The sequence below is a fragment of the Rattus rattus genome, chromosome 6, assembly GCF_011064425.1.
Source record: "Rattus rattus isolate New Zealand chromosome 6, Rrattus_CSIRO_v1, whole genome shotgun sequence".
NCBI classification, from domain to species: domain Eukaryota; kingdom Metazoa; phylum Chordata; class Mammalia; order Rodentia; family Muridae; genus Rattus; species Rattus rattus.
In genome coordinates, this window is record NC_046159.1 from 68,497,762 (window position 1) to 68,519,746 (window position 21,985).

Sequence of the window (21,985 nt, forward strand, 5' to 3'; positions counted from 1 at the left end):
GAAGAAAATGCATCATGTTTTTATCTACAATTATTTAAGTGATTTTCAAAACAAATGCATTCCCAACAAAATGATACTACCTTATTTAGCAGAAGCTTAAATCAATAAACTGATTTGCCAAATATATTGGAAGGCAGTTACTAATAATCTATCTACCACATAGGGGAAAGCATGTTGGGACAGACACTTAGATAATTAAAAAGAATCATGGTGATTAAAAGAACAGTAGAATGAAAAAAGGAGGTGATACAGGGTTTCAAAGGCATTTCCAGGAAGATTTATAAGGGGACACCTATAAGTAGTGACGCATAGCATTACCTTTGGACACTTGAGAACAGACACTGAAGCAGTCGTCTTCGAGATGGATTTTGCTTGTCAAACATGCAGACAAGATACTTGATCCTCTCTGCCAACTGGATTTTCTTTTCCTTCTGACTTTGCTTTTTTTTTAAATTTAAGACGAATCTTTCTATTTTGATTGAGAAATGACTGTAGACCAAAGCCTTTCTTCACCTCTGTAGATACTCCATATTTATCAAAAAGATCACCAGATGGGCTGTATGATCACCCATTTATGAACATTCAATTCAATATCTTTCCAGATGTAAATCATCATCTCAGATATTAAATGGGTTGCTTGGAGCTTTTTCTTCTGCTTGTAAAAGCGTAATGTAGGATGGAAGACACCCTGTCATCTTATTACGTACTTTTCAATAAAGTGTAGTGTTTATGATACTGTTTTACATAGGGGCAGCTCTTAAGCAAACATATACACTGAACATATTGTTCCCAACTGTCGCTTCTGTCTCTGACCCGCAGAAAAGAGCGACGACACAGCGTTCTTCTCAAAGCAGTTTATTGAGGAACCTTTCTTTCTGCATGCAAGCAGCAATCTCTCTTTTCTTTTCTTCTCTCTTTTTTTCCCAGCCCCTGAGCACACTCCCTTATATCCTCCATCAACTCTGCCTCCTCAGTCCAGACTGCATAATCTCAGTTCATAGGTCCATGTCACATGGCCTGATCTTACGTCATGGTGCGCCTGCGCAGCTCTCACAATGGACGTGGCTAGTTTCAAGTGTGTGAGGAAGTCAGGTGCAAGTCATGAAACTTAGCTGCAGTCCTGGGCGCCATCGTGGGACTGCCGCCACACCCGCTCCCCACACACAACATGGCCTGCTTTCATTCCTTCCTCATCAATCCCCCTAAACTCATTAGTCCTCTTTTCTCCCAAGACAGATTCATATCCTACACATATACTTGATTTTATGTATATGTCCAACAAAAGTTACACATATGAAAGAATTCATATAATAATGTACAATTATTATTACTGTTACTCTCTGTATTTGAAGTCTTCTTATGAAGTAAAATAAGATTTCTTTCCCTTTGAATCAATAAGAAACAAAATTACTTATGGGATCACTCTTTTATGAGCACAAAAAATTGTGTTAATTGTAGGATCCAGGCTGGAAAAATGAAAGTGGCTAAAACTATAGACATGGTGTTTTCTTTTGTGTTTGAGTAAATATCATTGGCTCAAACACAAACCTATGATCCTGGTGCTCTAGTCTCCAACTTTTTGAACCTGGCTTTGCTAGATAAGACTATTTTGAATATATATTTTCCTGTCCATTTTGGTGATGAAAACAGATGCTGTATTTTAGCAAAATAATTACCAAAATATTTATCCAAAATAACTAATCCTTCCAGAAATATTGGTATACATCCTATTAGTTGAAGTGTTAATAGTGACCTAGTGAAATATATGTGATTGTGATTTTTTTCTTGAGAAATCTGAGGCTAAGGAAAGACAAATGATCAGATATTATTCCCAAGTTGAATAGCTACAGGGTTTTAATTTGAAACATCTATGTGACATCACTGTGTTAGCAAGCTGCTGGATAAACATCATGACAAAGTCTTGCTGATTTGTGATGTATAAAAATAAGTGCGTTCTTTGTAACCACAATGGTTTTTCTGAGGGCTGTTTGTCCAGGCTTGCTGGAGCTGAGCATGGCAGCCTTCCTTTAGGTGTGACTTCCCTCATTCCCTTCCTTGACTGCTGTATCAGAATGCCACAGCACAAGTAGGAGAATATACTGTAGGATCATGGCCTCGAAGTGCTGGCAAAATGAGTCCACACTAGGAAACTGTGATGGAAGGAATGAACTATGTTTTGACTTCTACACATACACTGTGGCAGGCATGTGCCTGCAACCAAACATCATCATCATCATCATCATCATCATCATCATCATCATCATCATCATCATCAACAACAACAACAACAACAACAACATCAACAACAACATCAATCATCATCATCATAATAATAATAATAATAATAATAATAATAATAATAATAATGATAATCAACATCCTCATTCAAAGCTCCTGAGTTTTGGACTTTCTTATTGGGTTTTTAACATGATGCACTTGGAAAGAGGGAACCTCTCCTGAAGAATTGCCTTCATCAAATTCGACTGTGGGTGTATCTGTGGGACATTTTCTTGATTGCTAGTTGATGTATTAGGACTCAGCCCATTGAGGACATTGCCATCCATAAAGGAGTGGACTTGGATTATATAAGAGTATATGACTTCTAATCTGGAAGCCAGCTAATAATCAGCATTCTTCTATGGTTCCTCCTTCAGGCTCTTGGCTTGCGTTTTTTTGACTTGACTGCCTTTTATGATGGACTATTACTTGTAATCTCACATAAAGCATCTTCTTCACAAAATGATATTTTTCACAGCAACAGAAAACCAGAACCAGTACAGCTACTTTATAAATATTGAATGTCTCAATAGTACAGTGTCCTCAGCAGAATTCAGCCATATTTCCTGTATTATGGACAAGATGCCCAGTTGTTAATTCCTGTACTAACTTCTTGTAGGCATTTGCAGTCAATGACATCCAGCTTCTATTTGCCCCAGATAAAGTTATCGTAACACTAAATCATAAACTTACTAACTTATGGAAACATGAATTTTTATGTGCACTTTGATTACTTAATTATGCATTTCTCCAAAGACTTCTTTGTAGATGACAGCAATGTCAAAAGGGTGGGTGTGTCTGCTTAATTTTTCTCTTCTATGTCTTTGTGTTCATTTGGACACTAGAAGCAGAGGTTAGTTGGTGAACTTAGAAGATTGTGGGCATTAAGACCACAATATATAGACTTTTATTTTTAACAGTTTCATGCAATTTCAACTGATTACAGGCTTTCTCTTTAAGTGTTTCAGTTCAAGGAGAGTTGATGGTGCAGAAAGCAATGGTACTCCTAATAGTAAGGCAGACATATTTATTGTAGAAAATAGCAGATTACCAGGGTTACATCAACCCTGGAGTTGAAAGTGAATAAAATTCTTACCTTTGCCTGAGGCTCAGTAGCCAGCCCTTCTAGGTTGTTCTCAGACGTAATCTGCTGGAATCTCAAACTGTAACCTTAGGACCCAGCTCTGCTTCTACTTGCAAATGTAGACATATGACAAGTGGTGGGAAGACTGTGGGATACAGGCGGGTTTCCTTCTCTTTGTTTTAACTTTATAGTAAACAGTGTAATCACCTTGGCAGTGCTCAAGATATTCTGCATATAAACTTGTCCCTCTATTCGGCTAACAGACTAAGACACAGTGGACCCCATGGAACTGGCATTTCTCCAGGACTGTCCTACTGGGAGACACAATAACCTGGTGCTAGTCAGAGTTGGAGCTTGCCGCCTGAGAGAGATTGCACACAGCGTTGACAACTTGTCAAAAGAGCTCCGAGGCGAGATTGGAGTCCAGACAATGTTGACAGGCAGGACCACATTTTGAACAGAACTACTTAGCTGTGCCTACTTCTGGCCTTCTTGCTAAAACTTCGCACTCATGATAACAGACCACAGACAGACCCGACGTAGAGGTCACTTGTTCTTCACTACCTCACCCTCTTTTGTCATATTGAGCACATCTCCGTTTCTTTGTCTATATCCTATGCACTTAATTGGCATTTTGAGGACAGGTGGTTGCTTCCGGCTTGTTAGGACAGCAAGGAGTAAGTTTCGACTGTAACCACTCCAGCAATGACAGCAAACTTGGGAAAGTCAGCGTTCAAGTTTCCTTTTAACACATCCATCACATGTAAACCTTTTTCATTTCTGTGACTGAGTATGGCCTGTGTAGCAAAGAAATGATTGAGGTTTATTCCTGAGGGGATTCATTGAGTGATTTGACAAGAACTTCTTTCATGTTTAGAAAAAGAATATTCCTATGACCTTCGGGACTGGGCTGTGACTAACTCAGCTTCTTGGCTCAGAGAAAGCTTGGCGTTCTGCTAAGAAGCTTTTCCCTTTTCTATTTGAAGCCAGATCAGTGGATCTGAGGTGGCTGTGCCAGCAGTTTTGGTTCTCACCCCTGTGGATTTTTTTTCCTGTGTGTTACTTTATGAAGTTATGTATTAGAGCACTCTGAAAGGACTCTCTGTGCCTTCCTTGATCTGCTATCTTATATAACTATCATGCCCATCTCATTTCAATTTTATTTATAAATGAAATTCTCTAGTTTGTGTGGATCTGGAGGTGTGTATGTGCGGGTGTGTATACATGTTCATATGTGTGTGCATATACATGCGGAGGCTGGAGAACAACATTGCCTATCATTTACCTCAGGTGAGGTCCGTCCTGTTTTATATACGTGTGTGTGTGTGTGCGTGTGTGTGTGTGTGTGTGTGTGTGTGTGTGTGTGTGTGTGTGTGTGTGTATAAAGTCTGTGTCATTCTTATGCAAGTGTTTGTGCAACTGCATTTGTTCATATATACTGTGCCTGTGCAGGAGCCAACGGAGGTTAATGGGCAGCCAATTCCCTGGCACTGGAGTGTGAGGGTGTTGTAAGATGCCTTACGTAGATACTAGGAACTGAATCTTGTTCCTCTGCAAGAGCAGTAAACAGTATCTGAGCCATTTCTCCACCTCATCATATACCTTGTTGATTATCTAAGTCAGGGTCTCTCAACCACCCTTGTCCATCATTGTCTGAACGTCTGCCTTAGTGTGTAAGGTGGCTCAGACAATGATGAGCAAAGGTCTATGGGAGCACACCTTGACCTGGTCTACTTAGATGCAGATATCCCTTATCCTCTACACTTTAGCATCTCTTCGTCCCCTCTTTATAATGTGCCCAAGTCGATCAAGTCACCTTTTCTATTTCTGTTTTTTTTTTCTATTAACTTGGTTGTTTGGCTTCTTGAGGTCAGATGACTGGACTTGGCTTCTTGTGACACAGGCTACGACACCAAGTTTGGTAATAATATCAGTGCAAGAAAAAGCTATCAACACATATGCAGGGAGCCTCTGGCATCCTTACCCCCTCTTTAGCAGGAGAAGTCCCATACCCAGCTGCAGATTTTTTCTGCTTGTCAGCACTGCCTGTAGCAGTTGCTAGTGTGAATGGGGGAAATTGTAAAGTGTCTGTAGGTTTCTGAGCACCAGTAGCATGTGAGTGCCAACTATTGTTGTTGTAAAGGAACCCAGTTCTAAATCTGTGTACTTGGATTGCTGTGCTTGGTTTATTTAGAACATGACATTTGGAGAGAGATAAAATACCAGCATGCTGTGTTTTTGCCTTTTCTTGTTTTCTTGAGCAAATTGGTTGGGTCTTTTTGCTGAATGATTAGCTAGCTCTAGGATGCGTGAGGGAGAACTGGTGAAGAAGGATTTTGTCACACCTATTGTGTTAGACCTTCTTTGTGTTGTTAATTTGAGTAGGAATAGTCATCTGTATCGATTTATAAGGATGGAATTGGTGGTGACATTGATTCAAAAGAAGAGAGCAGCCATGAACAATTTGATTTATGGTGGTGCTAAGACAAATAATTCATATTCAGTTTCTACAATCTAAGGTCGCTTGCCTGGTGTTTAAATGTCAGAATATATTCCTCAATTTCTTGATGAGTAACATAACCCAGATAGAATGTATAATTTGTTTTTTGAGGGCAGAGTCATATTTTGTTTTGACCTATTTGAGACCAAGGTGGCTACCTCTGCATTAGCTGTTCTTAGGTGAGACAAATAGACATTTTATACTCCCATGCTGTGGGGTGAGTATGTAACTTTGGGGAGTAACTTGATTCTGGAGATACCTGGTAATGTTTAGCCATGAGTACTATGTTTACAAGATACTCTTCCTATTCAAGTTATGGAAACTATTGCTCGAAGAGGTATGATACAGGCTTGAGTTAACAAGAAAACATCCAAATGGTCTTCCAATACCCTGGGGTCCTGCATCTGATGATCATAAGGAATATACTTTGATTCACAGTTTTTCTTTGTATGTCTTTCCAGTGGCTATTATGTTACTTTCCAATTCTTCCAGTTCTATGTGTATTCCTGAGAACATTTGTCACACAAAGACATAATTGTTCTCTGATTTAGCTGTCTTCAGTTTCAAAGCATATGTTCCATGACGTCAAGTGCCAAGCCTTTGTCTACAGATAGCAGATGAGTATATGCTAAACACAGAATGAATGAAATATGTCTGCAATATCAGCATCCTGAATTTTCTTCCATGTGGGTTTGAGAGAAACACTGAGACCCATTGTTGGGGGTAAGGAGTTTATTAGAAGAGTTACTCATGCCTTAGACAGACGAACTAAGACAATAACATGGCAGGGTCTCTGAAGAGGGTTGAGGTCCCAGCACCAGAGACAGGCAGAATGGTAGGCACTTGGAAGAAGAAGGTCGTAACCCATGAGACAGAAGAATGGGCCTTTTCTTATAGCTACTTAAATATGGAGGTTTGGGGGCTTTTGTTTTTTGTTTTTTATAAGAAGACTGAAGCCAGACTCTCTGATTCCTAGACAGCAAGGAGGGAATGGGGTGGGAAATAGGATGTTTATTACCATTTCCTTTGATATCACCCCAGGTGCTGTAGTTAATCTTCTTTGTTACCTTCATAGTGCTGGAAAGAAGGAATCTTCATTGAAAACTTGTCCCTATCAGATAGATCCCTTAGTCATGTCCCTGGGCCCTTTTCTTGATTTTTTAAAAGTAGATATGAGGTAGTCTAGTCCACTGTGGGTGTTGTTATTGTCAGGTAGTTGATCTTGGTCTATATAAGAAACCTAGTGAAGAATAAAGCAGGAGTAAGCCTGCTGGTTTTTTCTCTTCAAGGTCACGCCTTACATTTCGTCCTCAACTTCTCATGATGTGGGGCTATATAACATGTAAGGTGAAATAAGCACTTTCCATCTCAAGCTGTCTTCGGCTATTACATGGAGCCATAGCAACAGAAGTCAAGCTAGAACACCAGATGAAATATTTAGCCTCAAAACATTTTAGCTAGAGACTCCCAGAAGTGTCTAGAGTAAACCATCAACCAGTATCGGTGAGTGAAGGTCTGCTGCAGGTACTGTGGCCTGAGCCATATTCTGGTTTGAGTTCTAACATTACATTCCTACAGGTCCTATCTGTCGTCCTGATGTCTACCGGAATGCTAAGGAACCTTCCAAAATAGCTCAGATCTAAGAATTTCACAACAGTGCTAGCTCAGGTTTTCCCATATCTGACCTTTTAGGGTTAGACCTAAAGCAACCTTTACACATCTTCTATGTTTGGGTGATGAATTCTTTTGATCTTCATAGTCATGGCATATGTCCTTGGAAAGTCTTTCTAATGGATGCAATATGTTCCTGCAGGGAGCATGACTTCGGCAACTTCACCTATCATTTTAAAATGGGATCCCAAAAGTTTGGAAATTCGGACACTCACGGTGGAAAGACTGTTGGAGCCACTTGTGACACAGGTAAGGGGCTTTTTACTATGTATGCTTTGTTTTTGTGTGTGTGTGTGTGTGTGTGTGTGTGTGTGTGTGTGTGTGTTTATTGTTGAGCCTCAAGACTGTTGATTACTAATTACATACCATTTCTTCAACTGTGGACTGTCTCATCGCCTTATATGATTTAAAGAAACTTTGACAACACTTCATACAATTTTTTTTAAAGTTGCTGAGATACTTGCTGAGGTGGCCCTTGATGAAGGGAGCTCTCACTTGCAGCAATGGTTTCCATGTCTAAATGAATCATTTCTCAACCACTTTCAAATGTAAATTCATAGGTAGGAAAAACTGTTGATTGTTCCCCAGAGGTGACAATTTATTTCATTATTTTCCTCTCAGTTTACAACTCTGTCTTGTTAGACTGGACCATTGCACACTCTCTCTCTCTCTCTCTCTCTCTCTCTCTCTCTCTCTCTCTCTCTCTCTCTCTCTCTCTCTCTCTCTTGTTGACACATTTCCAAGAGGTGACTGTCAAGAGCACAGAATGTCATCAGGATTTTAAGTGTTGAGAATTAATGTTTAGTGTCTCATGAATCATGTCTTTTGCAATCTGAACCCTTAAATTCCTGGAATATGAAAATGTGAACTTTTATGATGCATTTGTAGAGATTCATTATGCCACATGAAGCTTGAGGCTACTTTTATTGGTTTGTGCTGTGTGCTTTAACAAATTACTATCAGGTTAATGGCTTCAAGCAACATAGATTTATTGTTTGATGGTTTTAGAGGTCAAGAATTCTAAAGTCAAGGCACAGGCAAGGCTGCGTTCTTATTGGATACTTGAGCAGAAAACCATGTCCTTGTCATTTTTAGCTTCTAGAAACCTCTTGACTTCTGTGGCCTCTTCCTGTATATTTGACATCAGCAATATAGAATCTGTGCATTTCATTCCCTGGGCTCTGCTATATTCTTGTACCCTCTCTGATATTGATCCTCTTAGGACTCTGTTATATTAAGTGTACTCGAATATTCTAGAAAATTATCTATATCTTTCTATCCTTAACCTAATTGCATCTTTAAAGGCCTTTTGCTATTTAAGGTAACATACTTAGAGTTACTATAAATAGAAGGTAGCTGTTTTGAGGGGACTGGGGGTTATCGTTCATCATGACACAGGGTAGCTTCTGGGTACTCCCCATGTACAAAACATTTTCATTAAGTCCTCAAGTTACTGAAAGTCTCAATCATTATAGCTTCAATTGCATTTCAAAGCCACCAATTTCATTGCCTTTAAAGTCTCCAAACTCATGTGAGTCTTTTAGGGATAAGTTCAACAGAGTCCTTCTCCACATGTTTAACTGTGAGAGGATGAGGCATGGTCTTCTGAAATGAATTGATAAGAGAGGCAGGCAATCTCAGTTATAGACATTCCAGCTCCAACAACAGGGAAGTACAAGGAAAACTTTGTCAACCTCAAGATTCTAGGTTCCTGTGGGCAAGTGCTACTGGATTCCAGGCCTGTGTACAACCCTCTGGGGCTTGAGACTCTCTTGTTGAATAATCGGGGTTTTTATTCATGGAGTACTGGTCACAAAAGTTCATGTACATATGTGGCCCTAGTTTCTGCAGATTAGATTTGAAGTTCTGCCCTTTAAGTTGAAGCTTTTAACCTTTTCAAGAACATCATGGTTTCCCATGTGTACCTGTAAGAACTCATTCTTTCCTCAATATCACCATAGCCAGGCACTGAATCTGATGCAATGGTCAAGGCAACCCCACATCACAGGTGTTGGTTCTTCACAGCACCCTTTAGCAACTGACACTCTTAATTGTGTATTCATATAAAGTACTAGCAAAAGGACATTAGGTCATACAATAGGCTGCCTCTCTTGTTAAATGAGGAATGGAGAGAGAGTTACAGTTTTGGAGTGAAGCTGATACTTAAAAACCCTTCATGAATGAAGTTTAGAAGAAACCCCGTTTGAACTGTGAGTTGAAGTTTAATAGTTTGAAACTCTCTTTGAGACTTGGTTGAGAAAATATTAGAAAGAAACAATAATATATTAAAAAACACTTAACAGGACATTAAAGGGAAAGGACTTACTTTTAAATTCTGGAGGGGATCTTCAGAACAAAATTTTTCATGTTGGCTCATAACTTTAGTATTTAAACTCAGAAGACAAGGGCAGACCCGATGATGTACATAAGGAGTTCTAGGTCATCCAGGGTACCTTATGAGACCTTCTCTACAAACAAACAAACAAACAAGCTTAAAGTGAGTCTTCAAAAGATGGGGGTGATGGTCATAAAAAGGAGAAGTGTGCCTTCAAGGGAAATCCTCCAACAAAGGACCTGTGCCACATTTCTAAGTTGTCTGGGGCTGTTGGGAAGTTCCACGTCATGTGATTTAGTCTTAGATTGCCTGTGTGGAAAAAACCATGGAGTAGTTGGGCATCAGTTAGAATCACAAAGTTGGAGCTGAAACCACAGAGCAGAACAGCTTCTTAATCTAGTTGCCAGGCAGCGTCTGGGGCCTTGGTGAGTGTCTTCTAGCTACGTATGGGATTTCTACTCTTAGGTGTCCAGGGTTTTAAAGATGCAAACAGTGATTGAACATCTCCCAGCATGTTTTCCTGAAAGCAACTATTTCAATTTGGGCCTCATTTTCAATCTTCTAAAGCTAAGAACTTTCCAAATTATTGATTTCTGTTTCTTTTCTTTTTTTAACTGTAATAATTTTTTCTTGTGCTTACCGGTTTTCTCTAACATTTTTTAAAATAACCAGCCTGGAGAAATAAAGCAATGCCTTTGTAACTTTGCTTAGAAATGTCTTCACTTGAACATCTATGTTCATTACTGTTCTGGTTTCCACAGAGTTGAAGGAATTAATTCAGCCTACCTTTCTCTTATGCTCCAACAATTTTTCCTTTCTTCTTTCCAACATTATGCTCCTTACTTGTTTCATTCCAACCCCCTGCTGATGTCCCCTTTGATGATTAGATTTTTTTTCAATTGTCACTTCTGACGGAATTTCTTTTTATTTCCATTTGAATTCCCTTTCCTTCCTTGTGTTCCAGTCTGTGAATGGCTTATTCATGAATTTCATGTTAAGTTTCCAGTGGAAAGAGGGTACAGGAAGCCTCAGTACATGCAAATAACCCAAATCTCTCCGTGTCTGAGAATTCCATCCTTTTCTTGGGGAGCTACATGCTTTAAATGCCCTGATGCTCCTCACTTGCTGTTTGCTGTGGAGAGAAACACAGCATTGAGTGCTACAGAGGAAGGTGCCCAGGAGATGGCAGAAAGTGGTGGAAGATGGCTTTCAGGTGATGCTGTTCCAATTTCTAAGAGCCTCCAGGATGCACTCAGACTCCTGCAGATATGGTTCTGTGGCAGACTGTGGCAGACAAAATATGAAGAAGGCCACTCTGCCCGGGCCCTCAGGAAAGCACTGTGCTCTAAAGGCAAAGGGCATGTGGACAGGGAGCAAACTGGGCCCCTGTGTGGTGCCACAGTGAGTAGTGGCACCAGTTGAGGACAAGTGACAGGAGGCATGCGTGGCTTGGTTCCCCAGATGCAAGCAGACAGACTGGAGCCTAGACAGATTTTAGTGTAACAAGGAAGACTATAGATCATAATGGTGTTTGCTGATTTGTAGGGAAGTGGATGTTCAGGAAAAAGCAAAAACAAACAAACCAAAAAAAAAAAAAACCCCATCTTCTTGGTAAGGACAGTCATTTGGGCTCATGATGGTGGCCTACCAGTGGAACAGTCATCACCATCCGTTCCTGCAGAACTCTGAGCAGGAGGATCCCTCTGTAAGTTCCTTCTGGATCCATTTCAGAGGCATCCTCCGCTGCTAGGGTCCCACCAGCCTCTTGGGCGGCAGCACTGCATACCTGGGATGATCAGATTTGCAACAAGTCACTTTATGATGCTTTGAGTGAGTCACCATGATCACAGACACTGTTTGCATTGTGTTCCTGGTGTCCTCAGCAATCACCAGCAGAGGTTTTAGGAGATAATTTTTAAAAATAATCAAATAAAATGAAATAAAATCTATAGAAACCTTCTAGTAAGGAAAACAGTGATTAAAATATTACATGCATTCATTGTGGTGAGGTGAGGAGGTCAGTGGTCGACTTCTGAAAGTTCTCTTCTTATACCTGGAGTCCAGGGATAGAACTTAGATCGTGAGATTTGTTGGAGAGCACCTTTACCTGCTGAGCCATCTCATTGGGCCAAGAAGATTGATTATTTTTATTATCGTTATGTTATCATCATCATTCCTATTAATACTTCTTTTGTCCATTGTGTTCCTTTAATCAATCTGAGGGCTACTCACGAAGTCCCACTTTGCAAAGACAGAGACTATTGCTTTCTAGGTGCTGCTGCCACGATTTACCACGGTTCTATCTATTAACTTGAAGACTGAAGGCCAATAACTTTACAGTTGTGAGAAGGGATTTAGCTATGCACCTGACTATAATACCCGTGAAATGTCTCCAGTGTCTGTGTGCTTTAATTTGCATGCTATAGTATCATAAAAATGCTCTCAAGCATGTTGTTGTTAAGCTGAAAATGTTTACTTGCTGGCATGTAAAGAAGCACTTCCGTCCCTGGGATGAACTCTTACTGATCCATGTGGTGTGATCGCTGCTTCTTGGAGTTTTTACGAAAGACCAAAGGGAGATAAGAATATATTAAATATAAATTCGTGGAGAACACGAAAAAAAAATTGGATCCCAACACTAGTGTATCAAATGCATACACACAACTTCATGAATCAAATACTGTTCACAGCAAAAGTAAATGCCCAGAGGAAGCCCTTTACTACTTCACACATTCCTGAAAGATTCGGTAGTGGGGAAAGCAAACCACACAAAAAGTAGAGTTGGTGTGTTCAATCAAATTCCTTCCCTTACTAAGAAAATTGACATTACGAATTTAATATTAATAAACATTAGATTTTCTAGGATAACTTTACATAATATTAATTAATTGTGATGTATCAGAATGTTATAGATGTATCTGACAACATTGGCATTGATAGATTATTTTTTAAGAAATTTTCCACTATTAAAGTCATGAAATTAAAAGAGAGACTTCACCCTTCATCATTAGTAAGTTAATAAACCAAAGGTCATTCCATTAGAACAGGAATGAATTTACCAGAATTCTGGTCTTCATTTCCTTATATAAATGCCTGATCAATGACACCAACTCGTGTTTAAAAAGTGTAATGAGTTCTTTTAAATTGTCCTGACTGGCAAGACATCTCGGTAGGGTTTCTTTTTGACCACTTTCCCTGCCATTTTGAGGATAGTACACTGGGCCCTGTGAAGTGATGGGGAATTCAGCAGCTGATTTTGACTTTTGCTCATATCATTAATAAGTATCTCAGAAGTTGAGTAATTAGCGATGTATGGACTTTAAAATCTTCAAAATGTGTTTACACATTTGGAGAATAATTGTAGTTTTAGCCCTCTCCTGTATCAATTGGTGCCTCAAATGGACAATTCCTTCTTGATTCCCAAGAGTACTTACTCTGCTTAGTTACATTTACAATAAGAGAAATGGAAGATTCATGTTCAACTCCGGGGCTTATGAACAGCACCCAATTGTAGAATTAAAAGCAGCATTCAGAAGCAGTGCTCCTCCAAACAACAACCCATCTCTCCCATCCCCCCTTTACCTACACCATACTATGTCTTCTTAACAATTTCCACTATTTACCTCCCACCCCCCTTTTACCTACACTGTACTATGTCTTCCTAAACGATTTCCACTATTTAATACTTTATATATAAATTGACCAAGACAATGGTAATATGAAATATAATATATATAGAGAGATATAGATAGATAGATAGATAGATAGATAGATAGATAGATAGATAGATAGATAGATAAAATAGAAAAGGAGGTCACATTTTCCCATTTATCTTAAGAATATCAGTATGGTTAAGTCTCTTCATTCATGACTTATTTATGAGATTCACAGATTAATACATTTGAGTAGTTTCTATGGCAACACTACAATGTTGAAGCAGCTGTGCATACATTCCTGTCAAAGAACTAAGCAGAGGAAAGATAAGAGATGCAAGAACAGTATATGATGGAGGATCTGGTCAAAGTGTTCATTCTTCGACAACTTTCTGCATCTTTTTTCTCAACCCACTTCCAAGTATTTCATCTGTTTTATTACTAGGTTCTATTTTCACTTTTGGGCGGTGTATCTTTTTCCTTAAATGTTAGTTTTCCCACTTTTAAGTTCCATTGAGGATACCTGTGCTTGAGCCATATAAAATTTCTTAGGGATTTTTGATAGTTTATTACTTTTCTTCTTTAAAATAGGTATGCATAAATATATATTAATTAATTGCATGACTTGAATACAAGTAACCTGGTCATGATTCAGGGACTGATCTCTATCACATTAACATCTAACTGAATGACTGTGTAATATAATATTTTTGGTGACTTACAAATAGTCTTATCTCTTAGTGTCAATAGTTCTCAAGTCTCTCTGTTTACTGGTAAGTGGCATATGTCTCAGATGGTCCTATTGAAATACTTCTTTCAATTAAGGTCACGAGAAAGATTATGAAGCAGTCATTGGTGACCATTTCTGAGATACAAATCTAATTGATGACTATGAAATCTGGAATCAGATTGATTTCTGTTTGGGCATTAGCCTCAATATTTTAATGAGTGCCACCAGATGGGAGTGATGCTCTTTCAGTTATGTGTCTGGCTGTGTTGGCCATGTTTTGAAACTTGGTTAATACATAAAACCTTTTACATACACATACAGACACACACACACACACACATCATGAGAGAGAGATTTAAAAATGATTCGTAAGCTAGTAAAGACATAAGAATGCAATGCATATATATGTCTACTAGCATTTTGGCAAAATAAGTCTAAGATGCCTCCTAGCTAAAAATTAGCATTAATTACACTGATGATATTTTTCAGAATCAAAGAATTGTACACAAGAAAAATATGTTAGTGTAATCCTAGCTTCGTTGTTTTCTTTATAGACTCATGCCGCCATGGAATACAATAGGATTCCATGGGGAGAATCCGTCTCCCCACTGTTAGAGACAGCTGCTTTCAATCACACATATCCAGAGCACTGTGGTGTAATTTTCCTGTGCTTGGCACACGTTCACCCTCTGTTAACTGGCACCATCTGCCCATGCCTTCCCTAGGAAAGCCAGACTCAATCAGTAAACCATTATCATCGTTTGAGAATATAAACTAACTCTCTTAATGGTGAAACTACTGAATTCTCTTATATCAGAATATGTATTTGCAATAATGTCTGGAATAAATACAGTAGTTATATCTTGTCATACTAAAATGAAACTAATTGTCTTACCACTACCCAAGAACTACTGCTGAGAGACAAAGAGACAGAGACAGAAACAGAGAGAGAGAAAGAAAGAGAGAATGAATGAATGAATGAATGAATGAATGAGCCTCTCCCAGGGATGGCCTTGTAAATGTCTAATTCAAAACAGTCAGCCTGAAATCTTACATACAAATGGACTCGAAGAGATCTATCTATCTATCTATCTATCTATCTATCTATCTATCTATCTATCTATCTATCTATCTATTGTTCTATCTTCCTATCTATTTGTGCATACTTATACATTCATACATATTCACCTATGTGACAATAAAAACCAAAGAAAAAGAGTATTCTGTCATTTTGAGAGTGGGGTCATGGAAGGGGTTTGAGGGAAGGAACTTGTTAGGGACTGCAGAAGGGAAAGGGAATGAGGAAAATGATGCAACAATATTTTAAAGTAAAATGTAAGTAATTAAAAAGTAAATAAACGATCTCAAACGATGTGATGTGAACATACTTAAATAATACACCACTTCAGTGAATAATTCCTGTTCTTTAATTTTAAATGTTGTTTTGGATTTTTCCCAGTGTTTTCCTAAAGATAAGCTTTTCCCTGTGCTTTCCTAAAAGTTTATTCAATTATGATCTCCTCCTTTTCCTCCTCCTTCCCTCCTTCTTCTCCTTCCTCCTCCTGCTGCTCCTTCCCCTCCTCTTCCTCTCTCTCTCTCTCCTCTCTCTCTCTCTCTCTCTCTCTCTCTCTCTCTCTGTGTGTGTGTGTGTGTGTGTGTGTGTGCTTGTACAAGCACTTTACCAGCTGAACAATTTCCATGCTTCTTGATCCTGATTTCTTTCACAGGCAATGCCCTCATAGGGCATGGTCACATGATTCCATTTCATTAGACTCTGATATTAGGAGGAACTCCGTCCATGAATGTGCAGCTAATCACAGCTAACCACAGGCTCTGAAAGGGAAAAAGGTGTCCATGCTTCTCCAGTTCTCATTCCATGCTAGGGCCTTCTAGGAGTTATTTGTTTAATTTTCTGATTTAGTAAAGTAAATATCCCATTTCATTTGGTAGTTGAGTACAGCAAGACTTTAAAAGAAGACATTTAAAAGAAGCTTAAAGTTTGGCTAAACTGAGTTGTACTAAGATGTGGGCTGAGAGGACTAATATGCAAAATGTGTAAAATACAAAGAAGGACCAGCAGAAATATGGAAGAGGGTGGGGGTTAGACTTCAGGGCTGAGAGAGAGGTAAAGGAGGAAGAGATGATAAAACACATCCCACAATAAAGGAAAGTACAAAGAGTGAGGCTGTAACTCATTGGTACAGATCCTGCTTTGGAAGATGGGCTACCTTCTCTTGTCTGTGTCACTCGATTCTGGTAAAAGCCTGTAGTTTGCTGACATGGATCCGGTTTATAAACAAATTCTTCAACCTGCAAATGAACATGTTAAATTGAAAAATCTGCTTCTTATTCAGTATAGATGGCTGTCTAATGTCTTTTCAAAAACCCTTTCATTCTTCTTAACAATAAAATCAAACTGTTAAAATGATTTCCCCTAATGTTCTTTTTTTATTTTAAATCTGAGCACTTCAGTGAATATTTTCAATGGGAAAAATAAAATTTTAAATGAATTTTAGAAATGAAAATCCTGTCAAAGAAGAATAAGATTTGAATGTGTTTGAAACAAGGCCATTAATGAAGTTTTATGTGAGTTAATTCAGTCATTTCCAGGACAAATTATGGGAGGGCAGCAATCTAAATTATTCTGATGCAGATGGTAGACAAACCTTACCTGAAGAAGAGACAAAAAAGAAGAAAAAGAATAGTCACATTCCGGAGCAAAGGAATGCCAATGGAGCAATGATGCTGCGTTCTCTCAGAACTAGCAAACTAATTAAAGCTTGCCAGGTGTCTGAGCTGAAGGAGCAGGACATGACAGCAAAGCCTCCTCTTGTCTCCCATGCTGCTGTTAAAAGTGTAAACTGTAAGCTTTGTTTTCACATAATTCAAGACAGGCAATAAAAGCAATGGGGAAATCCAACAGATTTCTGAAAATAAACCTCGCGATTAGGTGACACTTATATACCAGTTTGGTAGGTTCTCCTTTTTAAAGATTTTTTTTTTATTTGTATTCTATGGATGTGTGAATGGATGTGTGTCTGTGTCACCTGTACACACAGTTGCCAACAGAAGCCAGAAGAGGAGCGTTGGGAACAAACTCAGATCCACTGGGACAGTAGCAAGTTCTTTTTGGCCCTTTGCCCCCCAACCCACTAAACATCCCTGGTGGGACTCTTCATGGGTGTCTGATCTACACTGGATACTAAAATTTATTCTTCTTTGATTCTCTATTTACACATTTAATATTCTTGATGTCTAGAGCTTCATCCGGGTAATCCTTTTCTTCTTTCTCCATTCTTTCCAGTGGGGTCTATTCACCCCTGGGGTTTTCATTATAACAAGTATGCTGACAACAGACCTCCAGTCAGAAGCAGCTCACCAGAGGTGAGCCCTGCTTTGGGGCCCTTTTTTGCAACCATCCTGTCTTTTATCAATAGTAATCATCCTGATTCTCTCTTGTGTGGCTCAGAACTGTCATCTAAATCATGCAGCAACGATTGTTCTCCCTTGCCTGTCTCTGCACGGAATGCAGACTTAGCACTGGAAACAAGGGATAACCTTGTCATTGCCCTACCTAAGAAATTGCACTTGTTTTAATCTCAGGATAAAGTGAAACCTGACTGAATTGCACTCATCACCTAGTGACATGGCTAAAGCCTGAGAGGCCATGTGTCAGTGTCTTGGACTCTGTAGACTGTGTTCCCTCTCTACACTATCATTTGCTTGAATCATCCTCATATCTTTCAGCAATTTCCTACTGTTCCCTGATGTCGCTGAGGCTTTCCCCCTTTTCTTTTTCTGTTTCTTTCTCCTGTCTTTTTTCCCGTCCTTTTTCTCTACTCCTCTCTGCTCATGTCTCCTCCTATTCTTTCTTTCCTTCAGTCTCACCGTAATGTTCTTTTAAGCATGTAACCCCACCTGTGCTTTTCTTACTGAGTGGATGTAATCTCTCCAGCTTCTACATTTGATGGATGGATCCTTGAGAACAGGAACAGCATAAATCCAATCTGCGTATTCATCTCCACTGCCAGACACATAGAGAGTTGTGGGTGAACGTTTACTGAAGTATTAAATGAAACCCTCTCATTGAAATGTATTTTTAATTATATATTGATCTGTCTCCCTCATTCTTCCAGCCCACCGAGGCACATGTTTCATGAAGACATTGACAGTTTTAATAATTGTTTGTTGTGTGACTTTTAAAGGTAAAACCACTAATTAACATTTAAATAAATATCTGTCAATGCTTAAATACTAATAACCAAACTGAGTAATAATGAGGTAATATTTATCTCATAATAAAATGTGTAGTACATATTTTTATGTATATATGTAAAATATGTAAATATATATATGTATATGTTCTATACACAGAATATTTATGTGCCTATACAAACAGGTTGATACATCTTTTCAGAACTCCTATACTTAATCTATTTTTTTTAACAAAGTTAAGTTTTCTTGTTATTATATTTAGAAGCAAGTTTCCTGGGACTGGTGAAATAGCTCAATAATTGACAGTACTTGTTGCTTTTTACAGTACCATGTTTAGCTCCTAGGATCCACATATGCCCCACAACCATCCCTAATTTGACTCCCAAAAGATCTTATTCACTATTCTGATCTCTGCAGGCACCAGGCACCAGGCCCCAGTGCAGCACAACTCCATACATACAGTTAAAACACTCATACACATAAAATACAAAATTATGTATTTTTAAAATTTTAGATGGAAGTTTTCTCCTTCACAATAACTGCTCTCAAAGGTATGGATACACTTTAAATATTGATATGTAGAGTGATCTTTATTAGTTTACTAAAATATTATGAACTTCCCTTTTATTAAACTGGCATTTAAATGCTAGTTCCTATCATATCATCTGCAAATAGTGATATTTTGACTTCTTCCTTTCCAATTTGTATCGCTTTGACCTCCTTTTGTTATCCGATTGCTCTGTATAGGACTTTGAGTACTATACTGAATAGGTAGGGAGAGGGTGGGCAGCTTTGCTTGACCCTGATTTTGGTGGGATTGCTTCAAGTTTCTCTCCCCTTAGTTTGAAGTTGGCTACTGTTTTGTTATATGTTGCATTACTACTTTTAGGTATTGGCCTTGAATTCCTGGTCTTTCCAAGACTTTTAACATGAACGGTATTGAATTTTGTCAAATGCTTTTTCGGTATCTAATGAGATGATTGTGTGATTTTTCTTTGAGTTTGTTTGCATAGTGGATTACATTGATGGATTTCTGTGTATTGAATCATCCCTGCGTCTCTGGAATGAAGCCTACTTAATAATGATAAATGATGGTTTTGATTTGTTCTTGGATTCAGTTTGTAAGAATTTTATTGAGTATTTTTGCATTAATATTCATAAAAGAAATTAGTCTGAAGTTATCTTTCTTTATTGGGTCTTCGTGTGGCTTAGGTATAAGTGTAATTGTGGCTTCATAGAAGAAAATGGGTAGTGTTCCTTCTGTTTCTGTTTTGTGCAATAGTTTGTACAGTATTAGTATGAGGTCTTCCATGAAGGTCTGATAAAATTCTCCACTAAACCCATCTGGTTCTGAGCTTTTTTGGTTGAGAGACTTTTAATAACTGCTTCTATTTCTTTAAAAGTTCTGGGACTATTTAGATGGTTTATCTAATCCTGATTTAACTTTGGTTCCTGGTATGTGTCCAGAAAATTGTCCATTTCATCCAGATCTTACAGTTTTCTTGAGTATAACCACTTCGGGGCATATATCCAAAAGATGATCCAACATATAACAAGGACACATGCTCCACTATGTTTATTGAAGCCTTATTTATAATAGCCAGAACCTGGAAAGAACCCAGATTTCCCTCAACAGAGGAATGGATACAGATAATGCAGTACATCTACACAATGGAATACTACTCAGCTATCAAAAACAATGACTTCACGAAATTCATAGGCAAATGGGTGGAACTAGAAAATATCCTGAGTGAGATAACCCAGTTATAAAAATCACACCTGGTATGTACTCGCTGGTAAGTGGATATTAGCCCAAAAGCTCAGATTACCCAATATACTGTCCACAGACCACATAAAGCTTAAGAAGAAGGACTACCAAAGGGTGGATGCTTCTTAGAAGGGGGAACAAAAATATTCATAGGAGGAGATATAGAGACAAAGGTTGGAGCAAAGATTAAAGAAAGGCCATTCAGAGGCCGCCCTACCTAGGTACTAAACATATATGTGTTTTTCCCTCATAGAAGAATGGGGATAGGGGATGGGATAGGGATTTTATGGATGGGAAACCAGGAATGGGGATAACATTTGAAATGTAAATAAATTTTAAAAATTCAATAAAAATATAAAAATATTAAAAAATAAAAGTACAGAATGTGTTAAATGGACCATTTTAAAGTGTTTTCAATTGTGAATGTTCATTATTATTTTTTTGCTGATTTTTGAGACTTTATTTCAATTACATTTTCCTTCTCTTTTCTCCCTCTAAATCTTCCCACATACCTCCCTCCCATCATGTCCAAATTTGTAGCCCCGTTTTTATTAATTATTGCATACATGTGTGTGTATGTATGTATTCCTAAATATAGCTGGTCGAGTCTAAAAAATATTAAATTCTAGTTCCATACACAATTACTTTCTCTGCTTTCCCCCTGTATTTTATGTGTGTGCATGTGGTTGCATGTTTGCATGGGCATATTATGTTGGTGTGCATTCACATGGGTGTACATCTATGTGGAGGTCTGAGTCTGAGTATCAGGTTATTCTCATTCACTATCTACCTTACTAGTGAGGTGGCGTACTACTCAGTCAGTGTCAGGGCTGCCTAATGTGGTTTATGTCTCTCACCCATCACTTTGGGGTCACCTATATCTTTCATCAGAGGTTAATACACCAGCTGCCATAGACACCTAACATTTATGTGGGTTCTGTGGACCCAAACTCGGGGCCACAAGCTCTCAGCACAAGTCTTGCCCACTGAGAGATGTTCCCACTGGATTTCCACTTCTGAGAAGCTTGGAAGAGTAACCACACAAACCCTACCCTCTCTATCTCCTGGCCATGACACCCAGACCTGCAAATACAAATTCAGGACAGCCAAGTAAAATTGAATTTCCAGCAAACAACAAAACCCTGTGTCGCAGAATTGTGCCATATTTGAGATATCCAGCCTTACTAAAAAGAATAAATAAGTTTTATTATTATGTTAACTCTCAATGACAGTTGATTTATTGCTAATTTGTAAATTCTGGATACGTTTAATTTTGTAGCTCAAATAACTATTTTTAACAGGGCTGGAAAGAAGAGATATCAGTACTGTTTTTTCCAAAGTAGTTTTCTTGCTCGAGATACAGCTGAACGCTAAAACACTTGTCTGCCTTGCAGAAAGTTGTGCGTATGAAAATTAATAAAGTAAAATCTCACCATTTTAAATGAAGTTCAAACTCTTTTCTAATTTCTTTCCTTAACCTGCTTGGTCTCCTTCCTCATGATTTCTATAATGGCTTCAAGTCTCAATAAAAAGAACTTTCAGTGTTGGACTCAGGGTTTCTCAGTTCACATGTGTGTGGGAAAGCTTTTCTGCTTGCTGATCTGTGTGTCCTTCCAGAGCACCACCCTCATGAGTCACTGTCCCCAGCTTTTAAAGATTTTTAAACGATTTATTCACAGGGTTGAGAGATGGCTCAGTGGTCAAAAGCACTGGCTGCTCTTCTCGAGGTCCTGAGTTCAATTTCCAGCAATC

The 21,985-nt window shown here is 38.5% G+C and overlaps 1 protein-coding gene across 1 annotated transcript in view; it reads left to right on the top strand.

Annotated features, from left to right (window-relative positions):
• The window catches only part of Ctnna2 (catenin alpha 2), a 1,084,017-nt gene that overhangs the window by 120,481 nt on the left and 941,551 nt on the right, over nt 1-21,985 (top strand). Inside the window, exon 3 of the mRNA XM_032906324.1 lies at nt 7,675-7,781. Within this exon, the coding sequence (XP_032762215.1) occupies nt 7,675-7,781 (107 nt within the window). The remainder of the gene's footprint in view (nt 1-7,674; nt 7,782-21,985) is intronic.